Below are 19855 nucleotides of genomic sequence, written 5' to 3'. Positions count from 1 at the left end.
TTTTCCTTAAGAGAGAGTGTCAATTCAGAAAAGTACAGGAGAATAATATACCAGAATCATATTAATTTGAATTTCCTAAATCCAAAACCAGAGAAAACCTTAAACAAATTACCTGGAAAGCCAGAGGCACCTGCTTTTCCTGGGAGCCCTGGTGATCCTGGGGGTCCCATAGGACCAGGCGCTCCGGGGAGTCCTGGACTGCCTCTCTCACCAGGGGGTCCTGGAACATCAAATCCAGGAGGCCCTGGATCTCCCTTCTCTCCTGGTATTCCATGCAAGCCTAGTTAATACATCAATATTAACAAGTATTGAAGCAGTTTTAAGAGATGTATCTGATTATTTTTCTAGCAAACATGTGATAGAATCCTGTGTATAACAAAACGAATAGTGAATTAGAGATACTTTTGGCATCGTGCACATAAAATTACCTAACAATCAAACTTTAGGATTTTTCAAGCATGTTTCTCTAAGAAAGTGCTTCTCAAACTATTTTTGGTGAAAGACTAATTTTTTCTTAATTCCTAGTCCATCATGGACTAATATTTTTAATAAAATACAGTAAAAATTACTAAAAACTAAAATAAAACACCAAAGGCATACAAAACACAAGCCTACTGTTTGACTATTGTATTTAACAAATATAATTACACTGTCAAATTGCTATAAAGGTTTCTAAATGCTTACTCTCAATTTCTTCTAATTCCAATGCAGACTGGTAACAAACAGTTTGTGATTCGACACTGGTCCGTTGACCATGCTTGGATTTGCATTCCTCTACCGTATTATGAATTATTGGGATATGTTTCCATAATCCATAAAAATGATTAATTACTGAATAAGTCAGTTACATGGACCCTCTTGACTTGTTTTGCCTTTGTTTTACATGTTGTTTTAATAAGACATCACCCTTAATTTTTGCTGTTAACTTTTGTTTCTTGGTATTCCAACCAGGATTTTACAGAAAAAGTACGACATTGCCAAAATATTTAACCTTAGCAAGTCTCTGTAAAATTGAACTACTCCAAAAAACAAGATGGTTAAAAAAGAATACATTTAGGGAAAAGAATTAAACTACAAACATGGTGCAAGTTCCGACTCCAATACCTATCAGTTATGTGACTTAGTGAGTCACTTAATGTCGTTGGTCCTCATCTGTTAAATAGGGATATGCGGTAACTGACTGGAAGCTGGGGGCTGAGCCAGGTGACCATTCCAAGTGTCCCTTCAACAATAAGATCTGATTTTATTGTTGAAGATTCATAGGCAATTATTTTTATAAGAGAGCAAGATGCTGCTGTTAGATGTTATATACCAGCATGTCCTTAAACTGATAAAATTCAATTTGAAGATTAGAGAATTCCATTTAGTTGGCACAGTGGTGGTGGTTCCAATGCTGCCATTTCAAAGCAAAATACTATAAAAAGGAAAGAGAGATTTTATATTATTATATTTGCGAAGTATGATGAGATACCTAATAATGAGCACTATTATAGCTCTACATGGATCACTGCCTGTTGTTATATTATAGCCCAAGTAGTTTTTTAATAGCTGAGTTTTCAAGATAACTAATTTGTCCTTTGAAATATGGTTCAAGAGAACAGTTCTACAAAATAATGAAAAGAAATCAAAGACTTAAATCTGGAAAAATCTGTTTGTTTTCCAAGTTGAAAGTTTTACTTTAAGATATGGCTTTTGAGAAAGAACTACAGTACCTGGTAGACCTGAAGTTCAAGAGGCAGGGAGTTACAGTTCAGCAGCAAGATGAGCCACCCAAGCAGAAGCAAGTTGCAAAAAGATTCATCAGGTTAGGAAACAAAACTAAGCATGTAAAGATTAGAACAAAAAAATCTACAAATAGAAGTTATTAGATATTGATTCTCTACTATGATATATTAGTAATGGGTAAAGAAACTTATTTTAGGCATTCACTCAGATTTTCATATAGCATATTCTATAAATCAAATGTATTTGCCAATAGAGACACAATAAAACATTTGCATTCACAAAATTAATACTTTTTGATTAAGATCAGCTTTATGCTCTTGTTTATCTCTGATCTTTATATTGCTTTGAATAACCATTTTGGAATTTGAGCTCCGAAAGGTTAGTGAGAATTGAAAAATTAATTTGATTTTATATTATAACAGGTTATGGAAAAGAGAACTCAATAATTATTAGTGGATGACTATGATTAAACAACCTACATGTACTAGGCAAGGATTTCTTTCTTCATTGCTATTAGTAGTAGTAGTAACAGATATTATGCTGCACTTTCCACAGAATAGATCTTTTCCACGAATACTGTCAGGAATAGACATCCTGGTAAAATCCAGGATAAAGCAAGTCAATATAAATTCAAAAGCTCTGCTGAATCTCCTTACACAATAACAAGAATTATATGGATATATCTATAGAAGCTAAGCACATTAGGGATGTATAGAAGTTCCAAATTTATTGGCAGCCAAATGGAACCAGTTAATGGAAAAAAAGGGAAAATTTCAAAAACGTATATTATCTGTGAGAACTTCACACACACACACTGCCCAAGGGTTTTATAGCCAAAAAAAGTTAGAAAACTATATAATGTGCTCTCCATCTATGAAAATGACACGACTAATTCCTTGTTTCTTTGATTCACATTAGTAGTGATGAGCTTGAACTGATTCAGGCATGCCTTTTTTCCTTAGACTGGGCAAGCATTACAACACATTTGGCTCAGGATAGGGTATGACCTGTGGGCATGGAATTGAGTATGTTTAAGTGATCTCTAAAAAGATTCACTAAAGTAGTAATCTTCTCACTAATAGCCAGATCAAATAACAAGAATCAACAACTTCCATTTCTGCCTAGGTTACTAGAGCATTGGAGGAAATGCATTTTGCTTCTTGTCCCTTGGCATTTTTTCTTTTATTTCCCTGCTGTCAAATGAGGAATTGATATTCAACAGGTCCTTAATTCATAAACAAGCATTAAACTGTATAGCCTGCCTTGGGAAAGAGAATGACAAATAGTAAAGCTTAATTAAATAAGAGTAGAAAACTGGAGTCAAAAGAAAAGCTCAAAAAGTATAATGCGAAAACTTTACACTGGAGAGATGACGATATAGAATACTTTGCATTAAGTTTAAATTAAACACAGCAAGTATATTAAATAAGCTTCTTATTTAAAAAAATGGTAGGTAGAATTTCAGTCATGTGGTATAAGTCAAGTGTATCAAGATATTAGTAATAGCCTTGCTGATCGCCCACTTATTAAAATGTATGAACAGAAATTATTAAAATGTATGAGCAGAAATTATGATATTTTTGAAATGGGCTAAGATAACATTCCGCTTTGGTGATAGAAATAAAATTTACTTAAAAAGTGAGTACAGTCATGCACCACATAACGACGTTTTGGTCAACAACAGACTGCATATACGATGCTGGTCCCATAAGATTAGTACCATATAGCCCAGGTGTGTAGTAGGCTATTTCATCTAGGTTTGCGTAAGTACACTCTATGATGTTCACAGAATGACGAAATCACCTAATGACACAGTTCTCAGAACGGATCCCTGTCGTTAGGCAACGCACGACTGTTTATGCAGTTAGTTTCAAACACAAACTGTGGTCCATCCTGTGGTTAAAAAAAACTGTGATTTGAGAACATTCTGTATTAATCAGAGTGCATTCAATACATTGTCATGCCAGTTGCTATTAACATCGTTTGTTTGTTGAGCCATATTAGTTAAGATCTTGAATTCTAAAGCAAAGTATACATTTACAGAAGAAAAAGAAGCACCGATACTTTTCCCTTTGCCCAACCTATCTAGATTTTATAAACCAATATATCTCAATATCTATCAGTCAAAAAGAGAGAGAACATTAGATGAACCAAACATTGTAGAGTATTAGCTAAATTTGAAAAAGTGTAAAGCACAAATAAATGTATTTTTATTTTGTTCAGATTGGTTATTTTGCTCAGCTGCGATTTAAGAATTCAAAATGCTTCCAAAACCTCATGCAATTTTGGGAAATAAAAGAAATGACAAAACACAACAGAAATGCTAAATTCATTTTAGCCACCTTTGTGGAACAGCAGGCCAAGACTATAATGGCCAAACCTAAATATTAATTGTTTTTTCTCAAGATCTCTCTGCTATGCTAGTTGGACAGAATGGTTTTTTTCATGAGCCTTGAAACAGATACTTTATAACAACCTGGTTCAAAGCAACACTAAGTTTTCTTATTTTTAAATCACTAGTAACAAGTTACGGGCTATAAAAAAAAGTGACAATGTTCCATAAAATAAATTTTTTAAATAGGACATAAAAATAATCTTTACTTTCCATGGTTTTTATATTGTTAATCAGTGTTTCTAGATTTTTAGCATAATAACTAAGAAAATACCTACTGCCATTTAAGGTCAGAAAATATATTTCCGTTGTTTCAAAATCAATCTATGTCAATCTGAACTGTGTGCTTAAGTCATCTGATGCATTCATGTAAATTAAAGAATGATTAAATGTTGCATATTTGTTTTATTTTTATGAATTATTACAGTGCTTTGAAAAAACATAATGTTGGCCCAAGAGTGGTCCTTAGTGTGCCTGTCTACATTAAGTAAAAAGAATTCACATCACTAGATGGCTCAGAATCCATAAACTCGAGTGAGCTCTCACACAAATGTAGAAGAACCATATGATTCGATATAAGGTTACAAGCTGACAAAACACTTTTGTGTAGTCATATAAAAAAATTTAGAGTACTTATGAGTTGCAAAGTGATTGCTGATTTAGGGGCAAAAGAGGAAAAAATTCAACTCACTTAATAAATATTTAAAAAAAGAAATGAGAATGCCTAAAATATATTTTTAATAGAACGTTTTTAACTCTAGTTCTCATGTGCTAAGAAATGTTAAGAGGTTCCACAGACAAAGGTCTATTAATACTGTAGTTACTCAGGTCTGAAATGATCAGCAGTAAAAGTTCTTAGGTTTGTGATTTCAAGACTCACTAGCTCAATGATTATATGCTGTGGCAACATACTGCAATCGTTAACAGATCAATTCTAAATGAACAGGGAGGAGAAATATCAGGGATTAAAACAGCTCTTATGCTGTGATCTGTACTTTTTCACTTTTACAAAATTATACAAGTAGATATGTTACCTCTCAAATCTGTTTTCTGGAAAACGTAGGTTACACTTTATTGATGAACTAACCAACTTCTATATAATGAGTGTTACAAAAATGCACATTTACTCCAATCTTACCAGGTTGGCCTATTGGTCCAGGAATCCCCGGTGGCCCTGGTGGTCCCTGAACACCTATTCCTGGTAGCCCAGGAGGTCCCATTGGCCCAGGTTGTCCATTTGGTCCAATGTCACCTTTAAGAAATAAATGTAGTTTAGATCTTAAAAACAACAACAGTTGAGTCACTAGTCCTTAGGAACTACTATACTCATGTGAAAAGACATATCATATTAAGCAGGGATCTTGAAAAGCTATCCATTCATTAAGGGAGAAAAGTAGGCACAAGTACTCAGAGCAGATGATAGGGAATCCATTAAAAGTTACAGACTTGTAGTTTAACTTATGATGAACACTCAAATTCAGTACTTAAATCAACTTCACAAAATATTACACACCACACATTTCTTTTACTTGCAACTCATCTTGGGCAAGTATTTATTTATATGTTTAAAATATATTTTCAAATTAACTTATTTTAAGGTAGATAACCTTTAACATCTTCCTATTTACTAACTTGGGCCTATGGCCTATAAAAATGCTCAAGCCTCTCCCATCATTAGTAAAACATTTCTTTGACCTTAGAAACTTCACTGTCTATCTTCTGTCTGTCCCTCTTACTTTAAAAAATTTATGTATACTAAAATTCACTCTTTTTAATGTACACCTTGATGAGTTTTGACAAATGTATATAGTCACATAATCACCATCAAAATCAAGACATTGAAGATAAACATAGATATTGTTCCATCACCTAAAAGGCTCTCTGTGCCTGGTTGGAGTCAAACCCTCCCCACACCCTAATTCTCTGGCAACTGCTGATCTATTTTACATGTTATAGTTTTTCCCTTTCCAGAATATCATATAAATGCAATCATACAGTATGTAGCCTTTTGAGTATGTCTTCTTTCACTTAACATAATGCATGGAGATTCACCCATGTTGTTGTATGTATCAGTAGTTTGTTACTTTTTATTGCTGGATAAGATTACATTATGTGAATATGCCATGATTTGTTCATCTCTTCACCAGTTGAAGGACATTTGGGCTGTTTCCAGTTCTTGTTGATTATAAATAAAGCTGCTATGAATATTGACTTACAGGTTTTTATGTGAAGGTTTACCCTTTTCTTGGATAAATAACTAGGTGTGGGATTGCCGGGTGAGTGTGGTAAGGGTATGTTTAATGCTATACAAAACTGACAAACTGTTTTTCAAAGTGGCTGTACCATTTTGCATTTCAAATAGCAATATATGAAAGTTCTAGTTACTATGTATGCTTGGCAGCACTTAGTATTGTCAGTCTTCCTTCTTTTTTGAAGCCTGTTCCGATAGGACAGGAAGTAGTATCTCCTTGTAGTTTTTCCTCACATTTCTTAGATGACTAATTACATTGATAATTTTCACATGTGCCTATTAGCCATTCATATCTCTTCTTTGGTGAAGTATCTGTTCAAATCTTTTGCTTATATTTCCAATTATATTCTTTAAATTTGGTTGTTTATTATTGACTTTTGAGAGTTCTTCATATATTCTGGTTATAAGTCCTTTGTCAGACAAATGATATGAAAGTACATTTCATTTTAATGAAGTCCAACTTATCAATTTTTTTCTTTTATGGATCATTCTTTTGGTGTTGTATCTAACAACTCTTTGCCTAACCTACAATCACACAGATTTTCTCCTATGCTTTTGTCTAAAACAAGGTACAATAAAATACTGCTCGTGGGCTATTTGACCTGTAGGCCTGATTTTCAACTGCCTCTGAGCTAAGAATGGTTTCTGTATTTCTAAAGGTTGTAAAAAAAAAAGTTTATGGGACAGAAACCAAAGGTGGCCCACAAAGACTAAAATAATTACTATCTGGCCCTTTATAGAAAATGTTTGCCTGCCTCTGTTCCAAAAGTTTTATCATTTTAGGTCTTACATTTAGGTCTACGATCCATTCTGAGTTAATTTTGCACAAGATATGAAGTATGGGTCAAGATTCATCTTTTTTTGTTTTGTTTTTGCATATGTATGTCCAACTGATTTAGGACCATTTGTTGAAAAGACTTATTTTTCTATTGAAATTGCCTTTGCATCTTTGTTAAAAATCCAATTGTGTAGGTCTATTTTTGTGCTGCTTATTATGTTCCGTCGATCTATGTGTCTGTCATTTCATGTATACCACACTATCTTAATTACTGTGGCTTTATATTAAGTTTTGAAATTAAGTACGATGAATCCTCCAACTCTGCAATTCTTTCTCAAATTGTTTTGGTCATTCCAGGTCCTTTGTTTTTCTAAATAAATTTTAGAAAAAGAAACTATTGCTGAGTTTTGCTCAGGAATATGTTCAATCTATGGATCAACAGGGAGAAAATTGAAATCTTAACAATATTGAACCTTCCAATTTATGAACACAACATATTTTTCCATTTATTTGGATCTTTGATTTTTGTCATAAGTGTTTTCTAGTTTTCCACATACGCATTCTGCACATATTTAGTTAGAACTATACCTAAGCATTTCGTGTTATTTCATGCTATTTTAAATATCGCTTTTTTAAAAAAATTTTCATTTCTAATTATTCATTGCTAGTATATAGAAATATAGTTCATTTTTGTATATTTGCCTTGTATCCTATGATCCTACTAAATTCATTTCTTAGTTCTAGGAGTTTTTTGTACATTCCTTAAGATTTTCTATGTAGAAAATCATGTCATCTATGAATAGTTTTATTTCTGCCTTGCCAATCTGCATGCCTTTTCTTTCTTTTCCTTGCCTTGTAGCATTTCATTGCCTTATAGGATTTCCAGTAGATACTGAAAAGGAGTGGTTAGAAAGGACATCTTTGTGTTTGTTCCGTATCTTTGGGGGGGGGGGGAGCAGTCAGTCTTTCACCACTAAATATGAAGGATCAAGTTTTTTGTAAACGTTCTTTATCATGCAAAGGAAGTTCCTTTCTATTCCTAATTTTCTGAGAGTACTTTCTCAGAATGGATGTTAAATTTTGTCAAAGAATTTTCAGCATCTATTGAGATGATAATATAATTTTTCTTCTTCAGACTATTGATATAGCAAATTACACTACTTTTCAAATCAGCCTTCTATTCTGAGGATAAACCTTACTTGGTTGTAGTGTACAATCCTTTTTACATATTGTTGGATTTGATTTGCCAATATTTCCTCAAGGATTTTTACATCGATATTTATGAGAGATACCAGTCTATAGCTTTCTTTTCTTGTAATGCCTTTGTCTGGTTTTGATATCAGGGTAATGCTGGCCTCATACAATGGTTGGGAAGCAATCCATTCACTTCTATTTTTGGGAAGAGATTGTATTGAACTGGTGTTACTGATTCTTTAAATGTTTGTTAGAATTTACCAGTGATGCCATCTGGACCTAGTTTTCTTTGTTGGCAGGATTTTAACTACAAACTCACTTTCGTTTTTTTTTTAATATTTAGCTACAAGCATATTCTTTATTTTTTTAAATTTTGATGAAGTCCTTTGTTTATTGATTTAGTTTTGGTAAGGAAGATTTGCCCTGAGCTAACATCTGTGCCAATCTTCCCTTATTTTGTATGTGGGACTCCACCACAGCATGGCTTGATGAGTGGTGTTTAGGTCTGCACAGGACCCGAACCTGAGAACTCCAGGCTGCCAAAGCAGAATGTGTGAACTTAACCACTATGCCACTGGGCTGGCCCCATAAACTCAATTTGTTTAATAAACACCTGGATTATCGATTTCTTCTTAAGTGAGCTTCAATAGTTTGTATCTTTCAAGAAATTCATTCATTTCCTCTAAGCTGTCAAATTTATGGACATATAGTTATTTATTATACTCCCTTGTTATTTTTTTAATGTCTGTAGGGTCTGTATGATGTCCCCTCTTTCATTCCTAATATTAGTATCATGTGTCTCTTCTCTTGTTTTCTTGGTTGGCTTGGCTAGAAGAATATCCATTTCATTAATCTTTTCAAAGAACCTCATTTGGTCTCAGAGAATTTTTCTATTGTATTCAGTTTTCGATTTCATTGATATCTGCTCTTATTATTATTTTTGCTCTATCTTCTGATCATCTTTTTATTTGGCTTTCCTTGTCTAATTTCTTAAGGTCAAAAGTTAGAGAATTTATTTGAGATTGTTCTTTTTTCCTAATAAAAACTTTTCATATATGAATTTTTCCTAATCACTTCTGTATCTGCATCTTACAAATTTTGATATGTTTTACTTTCATTTTCATTCAATTTAAAATATTTTCTAATTTTCCTAGTGATTTCTCCTTTGATTGATGGGTTTTTTAGAAGTGTTTTGGTTATTTTCTAAATATGGCAAGATTTTCCCAGATAGCTTTCTATTACTGATTTCTTGTTAGATCTGTTATGGCAAGAGAATCTACTATATGACTTCAGTATTTTTAACTTGTCAAAGTCTTTTTTAGAGCCTAGATTATGGTCTATCATGGTAAATGTTCCACGTGCACTCGAAAAGAATGTATTTTCTGCTCTTGTTGAGTGGAATGTTCTATAAATGTCAATGTTGAGGAGTCATGCTGAAGAGAAACACCAGACACTGCATTGCTGGAATAGTGTACATCCTATCCTTGCATCCTTCTACAGGAAGTTAATACCAAGTGTTGCCCATGGTAGTTGACTGAGCATAAAGTCTAGTTGGTTGAAGATTAGCAGATTTCAGGCATTACAATATCCCAATTCTCTATTTGTAATTTTATATTCTACTTATAAAAGAGAGCTGCCAAAGTTGTATAATCTTAAGGTGCCACAAAAATCTATCTTTCCCTGTCTTCCACATTTTCTCATAAAATTCTTTTAATTTTACTTTTCATGTTTATGATTTTAATTACTTTTTATTTATTTATTTATTTTAAAGATTGACACCTGCGCTAACAACTGTTGCCAACCTTCCTTTTTTTTTCCCCAAAAGATTGGCACCTGGGCTAACAACTGTCGCCAATCTTTTTTTTTCTGCTTTTATCTCCCCAACCCTGCCCCCCGTACACAGTTGTATATCTTAGTTGCATGTCCTTGTAGTTGTGGGATGTGGGACGCCACCTCAACGTGGCCTGATGAGCAGTGCCATGTCCACGCCCAGGATCCGAACCCTGGGCCACCGCAGCAGAATGTGCGAACTTAACCACTCGGCCACGGAGCTGGCCCCTAATTACTTTTTAAATATATTGTGCATTAGGGATTTATTTCATTGAGACCACTTACTCACTACAAACTTTTAAAGACTCTGTTCTTTCCCTACTTACTAATGATGATATTTCTATGATATACCAAGTTTCTATGTATACATGAATATGTTTCTCGACTCTTTCTACTCTATTGGTCTACTTGTGTGTTTCTGCACTGGTTCACAATGCTATAATTACAATGATTTTATAATATATTTTGGTATATGTTTGGTAAATATTAAGTTTCAGAATCGGTCATGTCAAGTGATTCTTAAAATCTCCTACTTGAATTCTCATTGAAAACGCATTATATTTACAGAAAAATTTGGGAAGAGTTGACATCATAGACTCTTCCCATCCAAACATATGATTTATCACCCAATTAATTTTACCTTTTTTAAAGTCATTAATAATAAAGTTTTAATTTTTTCCCCAAATACATTAGGCACATTTTGTTTTATTAATTTCTAGATATGATATAGGTTTTTTTGCAAATTATATTTTAATTTTATTTCTTTCAATATTTCTAAACACATCATTCTATTAGTCATAATGATACTTTTGCTCGTTACTCCTGCTACCTGGGATGTTCTTCCCTAAAAACTCAGTTCAAGTGTCTCCTCCCATTTGATGCCTCCCAAGTCACCATAGATGAGGCACTGAACAAAAGTAACATATGAGCGAGACTGAATACTTCAATAGTTATCTTCTTTTTTTCATTTTTGCTTAACATGATTCTAATGGTTAGTCTTAAGCACATTTTCTTCCTCATATACTTCTTTCCTGATGGATATTAATTGGTCACTATGCTGCTTTGAAAGTGCTGCATTAATCTCTCCTATACTTTAGTTACTAAGTTCTAATACTCAGCCACTGGTATAAGTGTGTCTGGTGGGTGAACTTTCATTGTGATCTGCTTGCTGAGTTTTGACTGTGCTGTATTGATCCAAAACATTAGTGATAGAAATTCATAAAAGTTCCTGTTGAGATAACCACTATCACAGGGATGCCACCTAGATTTTCTTACACTAGAGAGCAATCTCTGACATCTTCAAAAGCAGAGTCTATGCCTTTGTGTTTCTAGTGACTCAAGTAGTATCTGGCACAGAATAAGAACCTAATAACTGTTGGTGGAATGAAGGAATTACATAGCAGAAAATTCCAAATTCTTTTTCTTCTAGCACCTTAGGAACTATACTGGGGTTTTAATACTTGAGAATGATTCCTATTAGGATATGGGGATCCTATACTTCCTTTCAAAGATTAGGCATATGCCTGCTAAGAAGCTGATGTTTAAAATAGGCTTCAACCCATTTCTTCTCAACCACTATCTCAAGGACATTTTTATAAACAAAGTACACTGAGTGAGCAATTTCAATAGGGAAACTGCTTGCCACATAGCTTATTACGTGGAATGTCTCTATCCGCAATTTTCTGGATCACAGGTCTAAGCTGGAGGTGATAACTGGTGGAAAAAACTACCCGTAACTATGAGTATTCCAGTTTACAGCTGGCCAGAACTGTTTACTCAAAGACAAAAGGTATTTTTTAAAGAGCTTATCTAACAAGAATTTGTACTGAGCTCTTTGGGGGCTTTTGCTGGCAGAATCTAGCCTGGTTAAATTGGGCTATGCAGTCTTATTGTTTTAATAGGAATCAATCCAACATGTTTCAGGAACATGGAGCTGTTCAGATTATTCTCTGAGGGCCAAAACATTGACCAGGACACTTCAGTTCCCTGCAAACCAGAAAGGAAAAAACAATTGCTAAACCAGCTAGGTTAATTCTATTCCTATACATAATTAGGGGAATCAAAACCAAGGAAGTAGAAGAAATCAACAGAGAAATGAACAAAGGACATGAGCATTTATAGGAAAAAACATATATGTCTCAAACATATGAAAATATGGTCAATTTCACTTATAATAATGGAAACACAAATTTAAAATACCCTGAGAGTAAAGACAAAGGACCTATTATATCCAAAGAATTTTTTTAAAAAAGAACAAAGTTGGAGGACTTATATTACTTGATATCAAGTCTTAGTATAAAGCTACTGTAGTAGAAACAGTTGGTATCGACTTAAGGATAGTCAAAATAGATAAGTAGAATTGATAGCATAGGAACAGAGCCACACACAAATAGTCATTTAATTTTTGACACAGACACAAAAGTAATCCAATGGGGAGGGAGCTCTTTAAACAAATGATGCTGAATAAAATTATTTAAGATGGATAATAGTCTTAAACATAAAAGCTAAAACTATGAAAAATAAAATAAAACAGAATATCTTTATAACTTTGGGACAAGACAAGGTTTCTTCGACAAAACACAAAAAATAATAATCATATAAGAAAATAATTGACAAATGAAACATGAATAAAATTGAAACTTTTGTTTGTCAAAATACACTGATAAGAAAATGAATAGGCAAGCCACATAGGGAAATAATACTCATAAAAACATATTTGACAAAGGACCAATACACAAGATATATAAAGATCACTTTCAACTTGATCTTGATTGAAAGAGAAACAACCCATATTTTAAAATGGGAAACATATTTGAATGCATAAATAACCCACCAGTACATGTAAAAGAGTTCAATATCATTGGTCATCAGGAAAATGCAAACTAAAACCAAAATATGTTACCAAAACACCTACCAAAATAAAAAATGAAAAGACTGATAACACCAAATGTTGGAGAGAAGGTGGAACAATTGAAACTTTCATACTACTCTGGTGTGAGTTTAAAATGGTACAATCATTTTGGAAAATGGTCTAGCAGTTTCTTACACAACTAATATATTCCTGTCTTATGACCCAACAATTATACTTTTAGATATTTACAAGCAAAATGAAAGCACATATCCATAAAAAGACTTATAAAAGAATGTTCTTAACAGCTTCACTCATAATATCCAAAAACTTGACACAGTCCAAGTGTCCATCAATGGAGAATAGATAAACAAACTTTGGAATATTTATACAATGAAATACCCAATAACAAGAAATAAAGAACTACTGATAAACACAACAACATGAATGGATCTGAGAAACAATATTCTGAGTGAAAGAAGCCTTACAAAGAAATTGCATACTGTATGATTCCATATGGAGTTTTAGAACAGGTATAATTAATTTATGATTAAAAACATCATTACAGTATAGTTGCCACTGCGTATGTTGGCGTAGGGACTGAGGAAAGGGGCAAAAGGGAAATTTCTAGGATTATATCTTGATAGAGGTTTGGATACACAGGTGTATGCATTTGTCAAACTCCAGCAAATGTACCCTTAAGACTTGTGGATCTCATTTAATGTGACTTTTATATCAAAAGAAAAACACCATAAAATTGTGGTTATGGTATGCATGCTGAAGTATTTAGGGAGAACTGTACTGCTTTGTTGCAATTTACTTTGAAATGTATCAAAGTCAATGGATGGAGAAAGGGATGGATATATACATGACAGATCATGTAAAGTAAAATGTTGATAGATAAAATTCTTTCTACTTAGCTGTGTATATGAAAATTTTGAAAATAAAATGTTGGCAGAGAGATAAAATATTAATTGTAGAATCTAAGTGGTGGATATATGGGCTTTCACTGTGCAATTGTTTTAATTTTCTGTTTGAAAATTTTCACAATAAAATGTTTAAAAAACTATACTGAGATACCTACTTACTTCCAGCAGGTTGGCAAAAATCCAAGAATTTGTCAACATACTCACTTAGCAAGGCCGTGGGGAAACAAGCACACTCATACAGTGCTGCTGGGAGTGTAAAATGGTGCAAATGGAGAGGAATCTGACAATATCTAGAGACGCATTTACCCTTCAATTCAGGAAATCCATTTTCATTACTCTATTTTACTATTACACCTGTACACATAGGAATAACATCTCAGCAAGATTATTCACTGTGGCATTATTTATAATAAGAAAAGATTATCAAAAACCCAATATAGCAACTAGCAACTGGTAGAATAAATTATAGTATACCCAAGCAATTCAACACTAGGCAGCTATTTTTAAAAAAATCAAGATCTCTATGTAATGATATGGAGTGACCTCTAGGATACAAAGTTAAGTGAAGTAAATAAAGTGCAAAAAGCCAAAAGGTAGCACTCTATCTTTTGAGAAAGGTAGGAAATAAAAATATATATTCTTAGTGGTTTGTATTGGTATGAAGGAATACTAGAAGGATAAATAACTACAAAGTGGCTACATATGGGATGGGAGGAACAGAGTGAATTGAGATGGGGTAAAAGGAAGACTTCTCAGTGTTAGTTTTATACATATACGATTATATCATCTATTCAATGAAATAAAACACAAAAAATATCAACGGAGGAAGAAAACACAAAAGCTGTGACAGAGTGGCAGCATGGGCTTTCCAGTTAATTTCACTTATCATCTATGAACTGTCCAACAATTCCAATTTATATAAAAGTTAAAAGCAAACTGAGAAGTAGTAAAAGCCTCCATACCTTTTGGTCCAGGCAGCCCATCCAAGCCAGTGCGTCCTGGAGGACCTTGAGGTCCTGGAAAACCACGATCCCCTTTTGGACCAAGTGTTCCTCTAAAACCTGGGAGTCCTGGAGGCCCAGGTGGCCCAGGTAGCCCAAATCCTGGTTCTCCCTTGAGTATACACATGAGAAAACACAACAAAAATTCCCATGACTTTCTTGGTGTTTATTGTTTACCATAGAGAATTTAAAGCAGAAAGTACAAGGTAATACTTTTTTGTTTCCTGTGGGAGAGAGAGTAGGACAACCAAATGAAAAGTAATTGGTATGTGAAGAGAACATCTGGAAGGATGGGAAACAGGGCTTAGAAAACAAATTAAATGATTTGGACTGGTTTCTGGACAAGAAAGAGATAACTGAGAGAGCATGAGATTAAAGAACCCAAGTGAGAAAATGTGATTATAGACTGAGTATTAGATGATTATTTTAAATTTGACAAAGTATAATAATGGCATTGTGGTTTCCATATAAAACGTCCATTTACGTAGAGATGAATACTCAAGTATTTATAGGTGAAATGACACAATTTTGAGATGTAGATTAAAATACTTCAGTAAAGAAAAAGGAATGGATGAAGCAAATATGATAAAATCTTGATAATTTGGAATCTGAGTGATGGATATATGAAAATTTATTGCATTATTCCCTTTACTTTTGTGTTCATTTGAAAAAGTTCACATGCAAATAAAAACAATCAATAGAGAAGTGGTTTCTCATGAAAGCTGAGGTCATGGTTCATTGTCCTTCCCGTGAAAAAAAGTAGTAATGATGAAAACACAGGAAGCTTACATTAATTAAGCACAGATGAAATACAGGAACAGTCAGGATACCTCATACCACAGCAGTTTGCTGAAGGTTGACTGAGAAAAATTTTAGATTAGCTAAGATATAATAAAAGGAATGGGAGGTAACTCAAACACAGTATTGCTATTATTATTATTACTATTATTACTATTACTACTAAGTCAATAGCAGTGATTTGCATTATGTATCTGGGATGGAATTGGGACAGAGGAAAACAGTATGGGAAGTTCCTGACATGCTATTCAACACCATTTTAACCAATCATCACACAGGCATGGTCAGAGATTAAATGGGATGGTGATACTACAGGGAAGCCCAGGGGGAGCCAATGATTGTATTCTCTCATCTATAATCTCTCATCTCATCTCATCAAATAATTGGTCACTCTAAAACAGGTTCAGAAACTTTTTTTCTTTTTGCCTCAAATATGACCTCTTGGATTATTTTGGGTTAAATATTTTAAATGAAAATATAATTAGCTAAGTTGTATTTATACAGGGAAGGCTTGGGATAATGTCTAAGTCAAAATAGAGAGCTAGGGCTAAGGAAGGTAGAGGAGATAGCAAAAGGGAAAAAAATAAAGTAAAATGTCCCAGACCTTTGGTCCTGGAAAGCCTGGTGGCCCAGAAGGGCCTTCTAGACCAATTCTTCCAGGTGCCCCAGGTGCTCCTGGAGGTCCTGGAATTCCAGGAAAACCTGTAAAGTGATAAGTCATTTTTTAATTTCCAAAGAGATATCACTTTAAGAAAGATATCCAAACTCCCAAACCCACATTTTCACTTTATCCAGTCATGCGTAGTGACTACAGTAAGATGTTAAAACCACAATGACATTCTAGATAACTATTTAGGATCAAGCCTTACAGATACTTGGTATTCCCTCTTAATCACCTTATGGTCCTATCATTTTCATATACAGCTAATGTGTGTGGAAGATAGGCTTTTCTAATGGAAAATGAGACCTATTGCTAATGAGCTAGAACTAAACATAAGGAATGAATCCCACACAAAAACACAGAAAAACTTTTCTTCTGCTTACATCTGGATATAGTACGATAAAAGGCTCATCACATAATTCTGGAAATGAGCTAAAAACAATTGCAGGTATCACACACGTATATACACACGAAATCAAATCGGACACTTTTGAAGTCATTTAGTATGAATGAGTAAGGACGTGTTTAAGCACTGTTCTCAGACCAGTGCACACTCTTGCCTTCATGAGAATAAGTTCTGTGAGGAATAAAGCATAGCTGAAGCAATAGCCCTAAAAAGTTTCAGTAAATCAAGAGAATATGATTTAGGATAAAACATTACTTGATACATTTATGCAATAAATCTGTTTTTTGTTTAATACAACCCATTCATTTAACAAATATCTATTGAGTGCTTACTATGTGCCAGGAACTTTTCTAAGCCCTGAAAATACAATGGTGAACACAAAAAACCATAATTACTGTGATTTTTAAAGCTTATATATCATTTTTGCATATCTATAGTTTAGATATTTTCTTGTTCTAAAGACAATGAAATTATAGTGCATACATGCTGTGATTTTCCATTTACATTCCTTATAGTACATAGAAAAAAGGTACAATTATTATATTTTATATGTTGAGTGAACTATAGCAAACAATAATGTCATACTAACTAGCTAACCTACCCTGACTGCTACTCAGTCCTACATACCTTTGGGACCGGGTGGTCCAGGAAGCCCAATTCCAGGGATACCTGGTTCCCCTTTGCTACCGGGTATTCCTGGCAAGCCTGGCTGGCCTGGGAGTCCAGGGTCACCTAGGGAGAAACAGTAGTTTTTTGAAAGAGAAACTTTCCAAGAAAGAAGCCACTAAGTGTTGAAGATGTGGTCAAATAAATTCCTCACGTACCTGGAAGACCTACTTCACCATCCCTGCCTGGATTACCAGGCAGACCAGGCTTCCCGGGCTGGGTTATGGTCTGACCTGGATCACCTTTAGGACCTAAGAACGAAAGGGAATCAATAGTGAATGAGAAGTGTTCACTTGACTAAAGATCTCCTTTAATTAAAAAAAGAGAGTATCTATAATCTTTTGAAAATGCAAACTAACAAAAACCCACAAGAAAAACAATCCCATATTATATATTCAAGGAAGATATCAAACAGAAAGATGAAATTTCGAAGACAAAAGTAGATGACAGCTTTAAGAGCTTCCATGATTGAAGATGGCATCTATAAAAATATTTTTTAAATATAGGTCAAAAGAGCCTAAAATAAAATCAAACAGTAGTAAATAAGAAAAACATTTTTACTTTTTGGTAAACTAACAGTACCTTGAGGTTTTATGTGTGCACAGTTCAATTGCACCTACTTCTCATTAATTGAAATAGGAACTTGAAATAGGCTCAGAATAAAGATGGATTTCTTAAACATGATATAAAAAGGACTAACCATGAGAGAAAAAAATTAATAAATTTGACAACATTCAAATTGATTTCTGTTCATTAAAGATACCATACAGAGAGTGAAAATGGCTCACAGTGAGTGAAGATTTTGCAAAATAAATAGCTAACAATTCTGTGAACTAATACACAGAATACATATTTAAAAATTCCTCTATATCAATAAGAAAAAGAAACAATCCAATAGAAAAAAATGGTCAAAACCCTTGAATAGGCATTTCAAAAGTGGAAATTCAAATACTCAATAAACATGAAAAGGTGCTAAACTTTAATGCAATCAGAGAAATGAAAAATAAAACTGCCATGAGATATATCACACTCAACAGATTGGCAAAAATGTAAAGGTCTGACAAGATAGAATGTTTACGAGAATGTACAGCAAAAAGAAATCTCCAACACTGCTGGTGGGGGTACAAATTAGTACAATTGCTCTGGACATAGTTTGGGATTATCTAGTAAAGCTGAAGATGCATTTATCCTATGCCTCGAAAATGCTAATCTTAAATGTATACCACAGCCCAGGGATTGACAAGTTTTTTTCTCTAAAGGACCCAGACAGTAAATACCGTAGGCTTTGTGGGCCATATGGTCTCTGTAGCAACTACCCAACTCTGTGATTGCGGTGCAAAAGCAACCATAGACAATAGTGAATGAGTGTAGATGGGTTCAAACAAAACTTTCATTTATGATAATAAGTGGTGACCCAGATTTGATCCATGGACCATAGTGCGCTGATCCTGGCCCCAGAGAAGTGTGTGCACATGTACACCAGGATATACATACAAGAATATACATAGAAGCATTAGTTATAATAGGCCTGAACCATAAATAACTCAATTGTCCATTAACAATAGAGTGGATAAATCAACTGTGATACACACACACACACACACACACAGGTACACACACAAAAGGATACTATACAGCAATGAAAATGAATGTACTGTAGCTATACAAAGTTAATATAAAAAATATGTACTTTATGATTCCATTACTGTAAGGTTCAAAAAGAAGCATAATTAAAATATTTGTCTAGGGATGCATATCTAGGTGATAAAACTAGGGGGTAAATGGAAGGAAATTATGCAAATGTCAGGACAGTGTTTATCTTTGGAGAAATGGAAGGGGGTTGTGATCAGGAAAGGACAGACAGAAGAGGATGGGGGTTTTGTAGGATGCTGGCAATGTTCTGTTCCTTGATGTGTGTGTTTCCATTATAAGTATTTGTTAAACTTTGCATTATGTATCATGTACTTAAAAACAATAACAATGAAGACAGTCAGAAACAATTTAAAGAGAAATCACCCTTAAAACACACACACACACACTGTGTTCCTTTGCTAAAGAGCTATGAAAAGCCCAAATATAAATGGCCAGGGAAACACATCTCTCATGAAAGGAAGCCAAGACTGGCCAAAAGATAATAGATTTCTGCTTTTAAGCACCAAACTAACAACAAAACAACCATAGTAAACTCACCTGGTAATCCTGGCTGGCCTGGATTTCCTGCCACACCTTGTATGCCTTTTTCACCTACTGGGCCTGGAGGGCCAAAACCAGGAGGGCCCATAGGCCCTCTACTCCCTGGGAGACCTGGCAAACCTGGGTTCCCAGGAGGACCTCTTTCACCCTTAAAAGCAATTCCACCCTGAAAAGGGAAAAGTT

General features: G+C 34.1%; 1 protein-coding gene across 1 annotated transcript in view; it reads right to left on the bottom strand.

Annotated features, from left to right (window-relative positions):
- COL4A5 (collagen type IV alpha 5 chain) overlaps positions 1-19855 on the bottom strand; it is a 225583-nt gene that overhangs the window by 65537 nt on the left and 140191 nt on the right. Inside the window, exons 25-31 of the mRNA XM_001490419.6 lie at positions 19670-19838; positions 17638-17730; positions 17441-17545; positions 16351-16448; positions 14910-15060; positions 5256-5369; positions 113-280 (exon numbers count right to left, since the gene is read on the bottom strand). Of these exons, the coding sequence (XP_001490469.1) occupies positions 113-280; positions 5256-5369; positions 14910-15060; positions 16351-16448; positions 17441-17545; positions 17638-17730; positions 19670-19838 (898 nt within the window). The remainder of the gene's footprint in view (positions 1-112; positions 281-5255; positions 5370-14909; positions 15061-16350; positions 16449-17440; positions 17546-17637; positions 17731-19669; positions 19839-19855) is intronic.

The sequence above is a fragment of the Equus caballus genome, chromosome X, assembly GCF_041296265.1.
Source record: "Equus caballus isolate H_3958 breed thoroughbred chromosome X, TB-T2T, whole genome shotgun sequence".
NCBI lineage: Eukaryota > Metazoa > Chordata > Mammalia > Perissodactyla > Equidae > Equus > Equus caballus.
The sequence above is the reverse complement of the archived record's forward strand: the minus strand, read 5'-3'. Positions and strand labels throughout refer to the sequence as shown.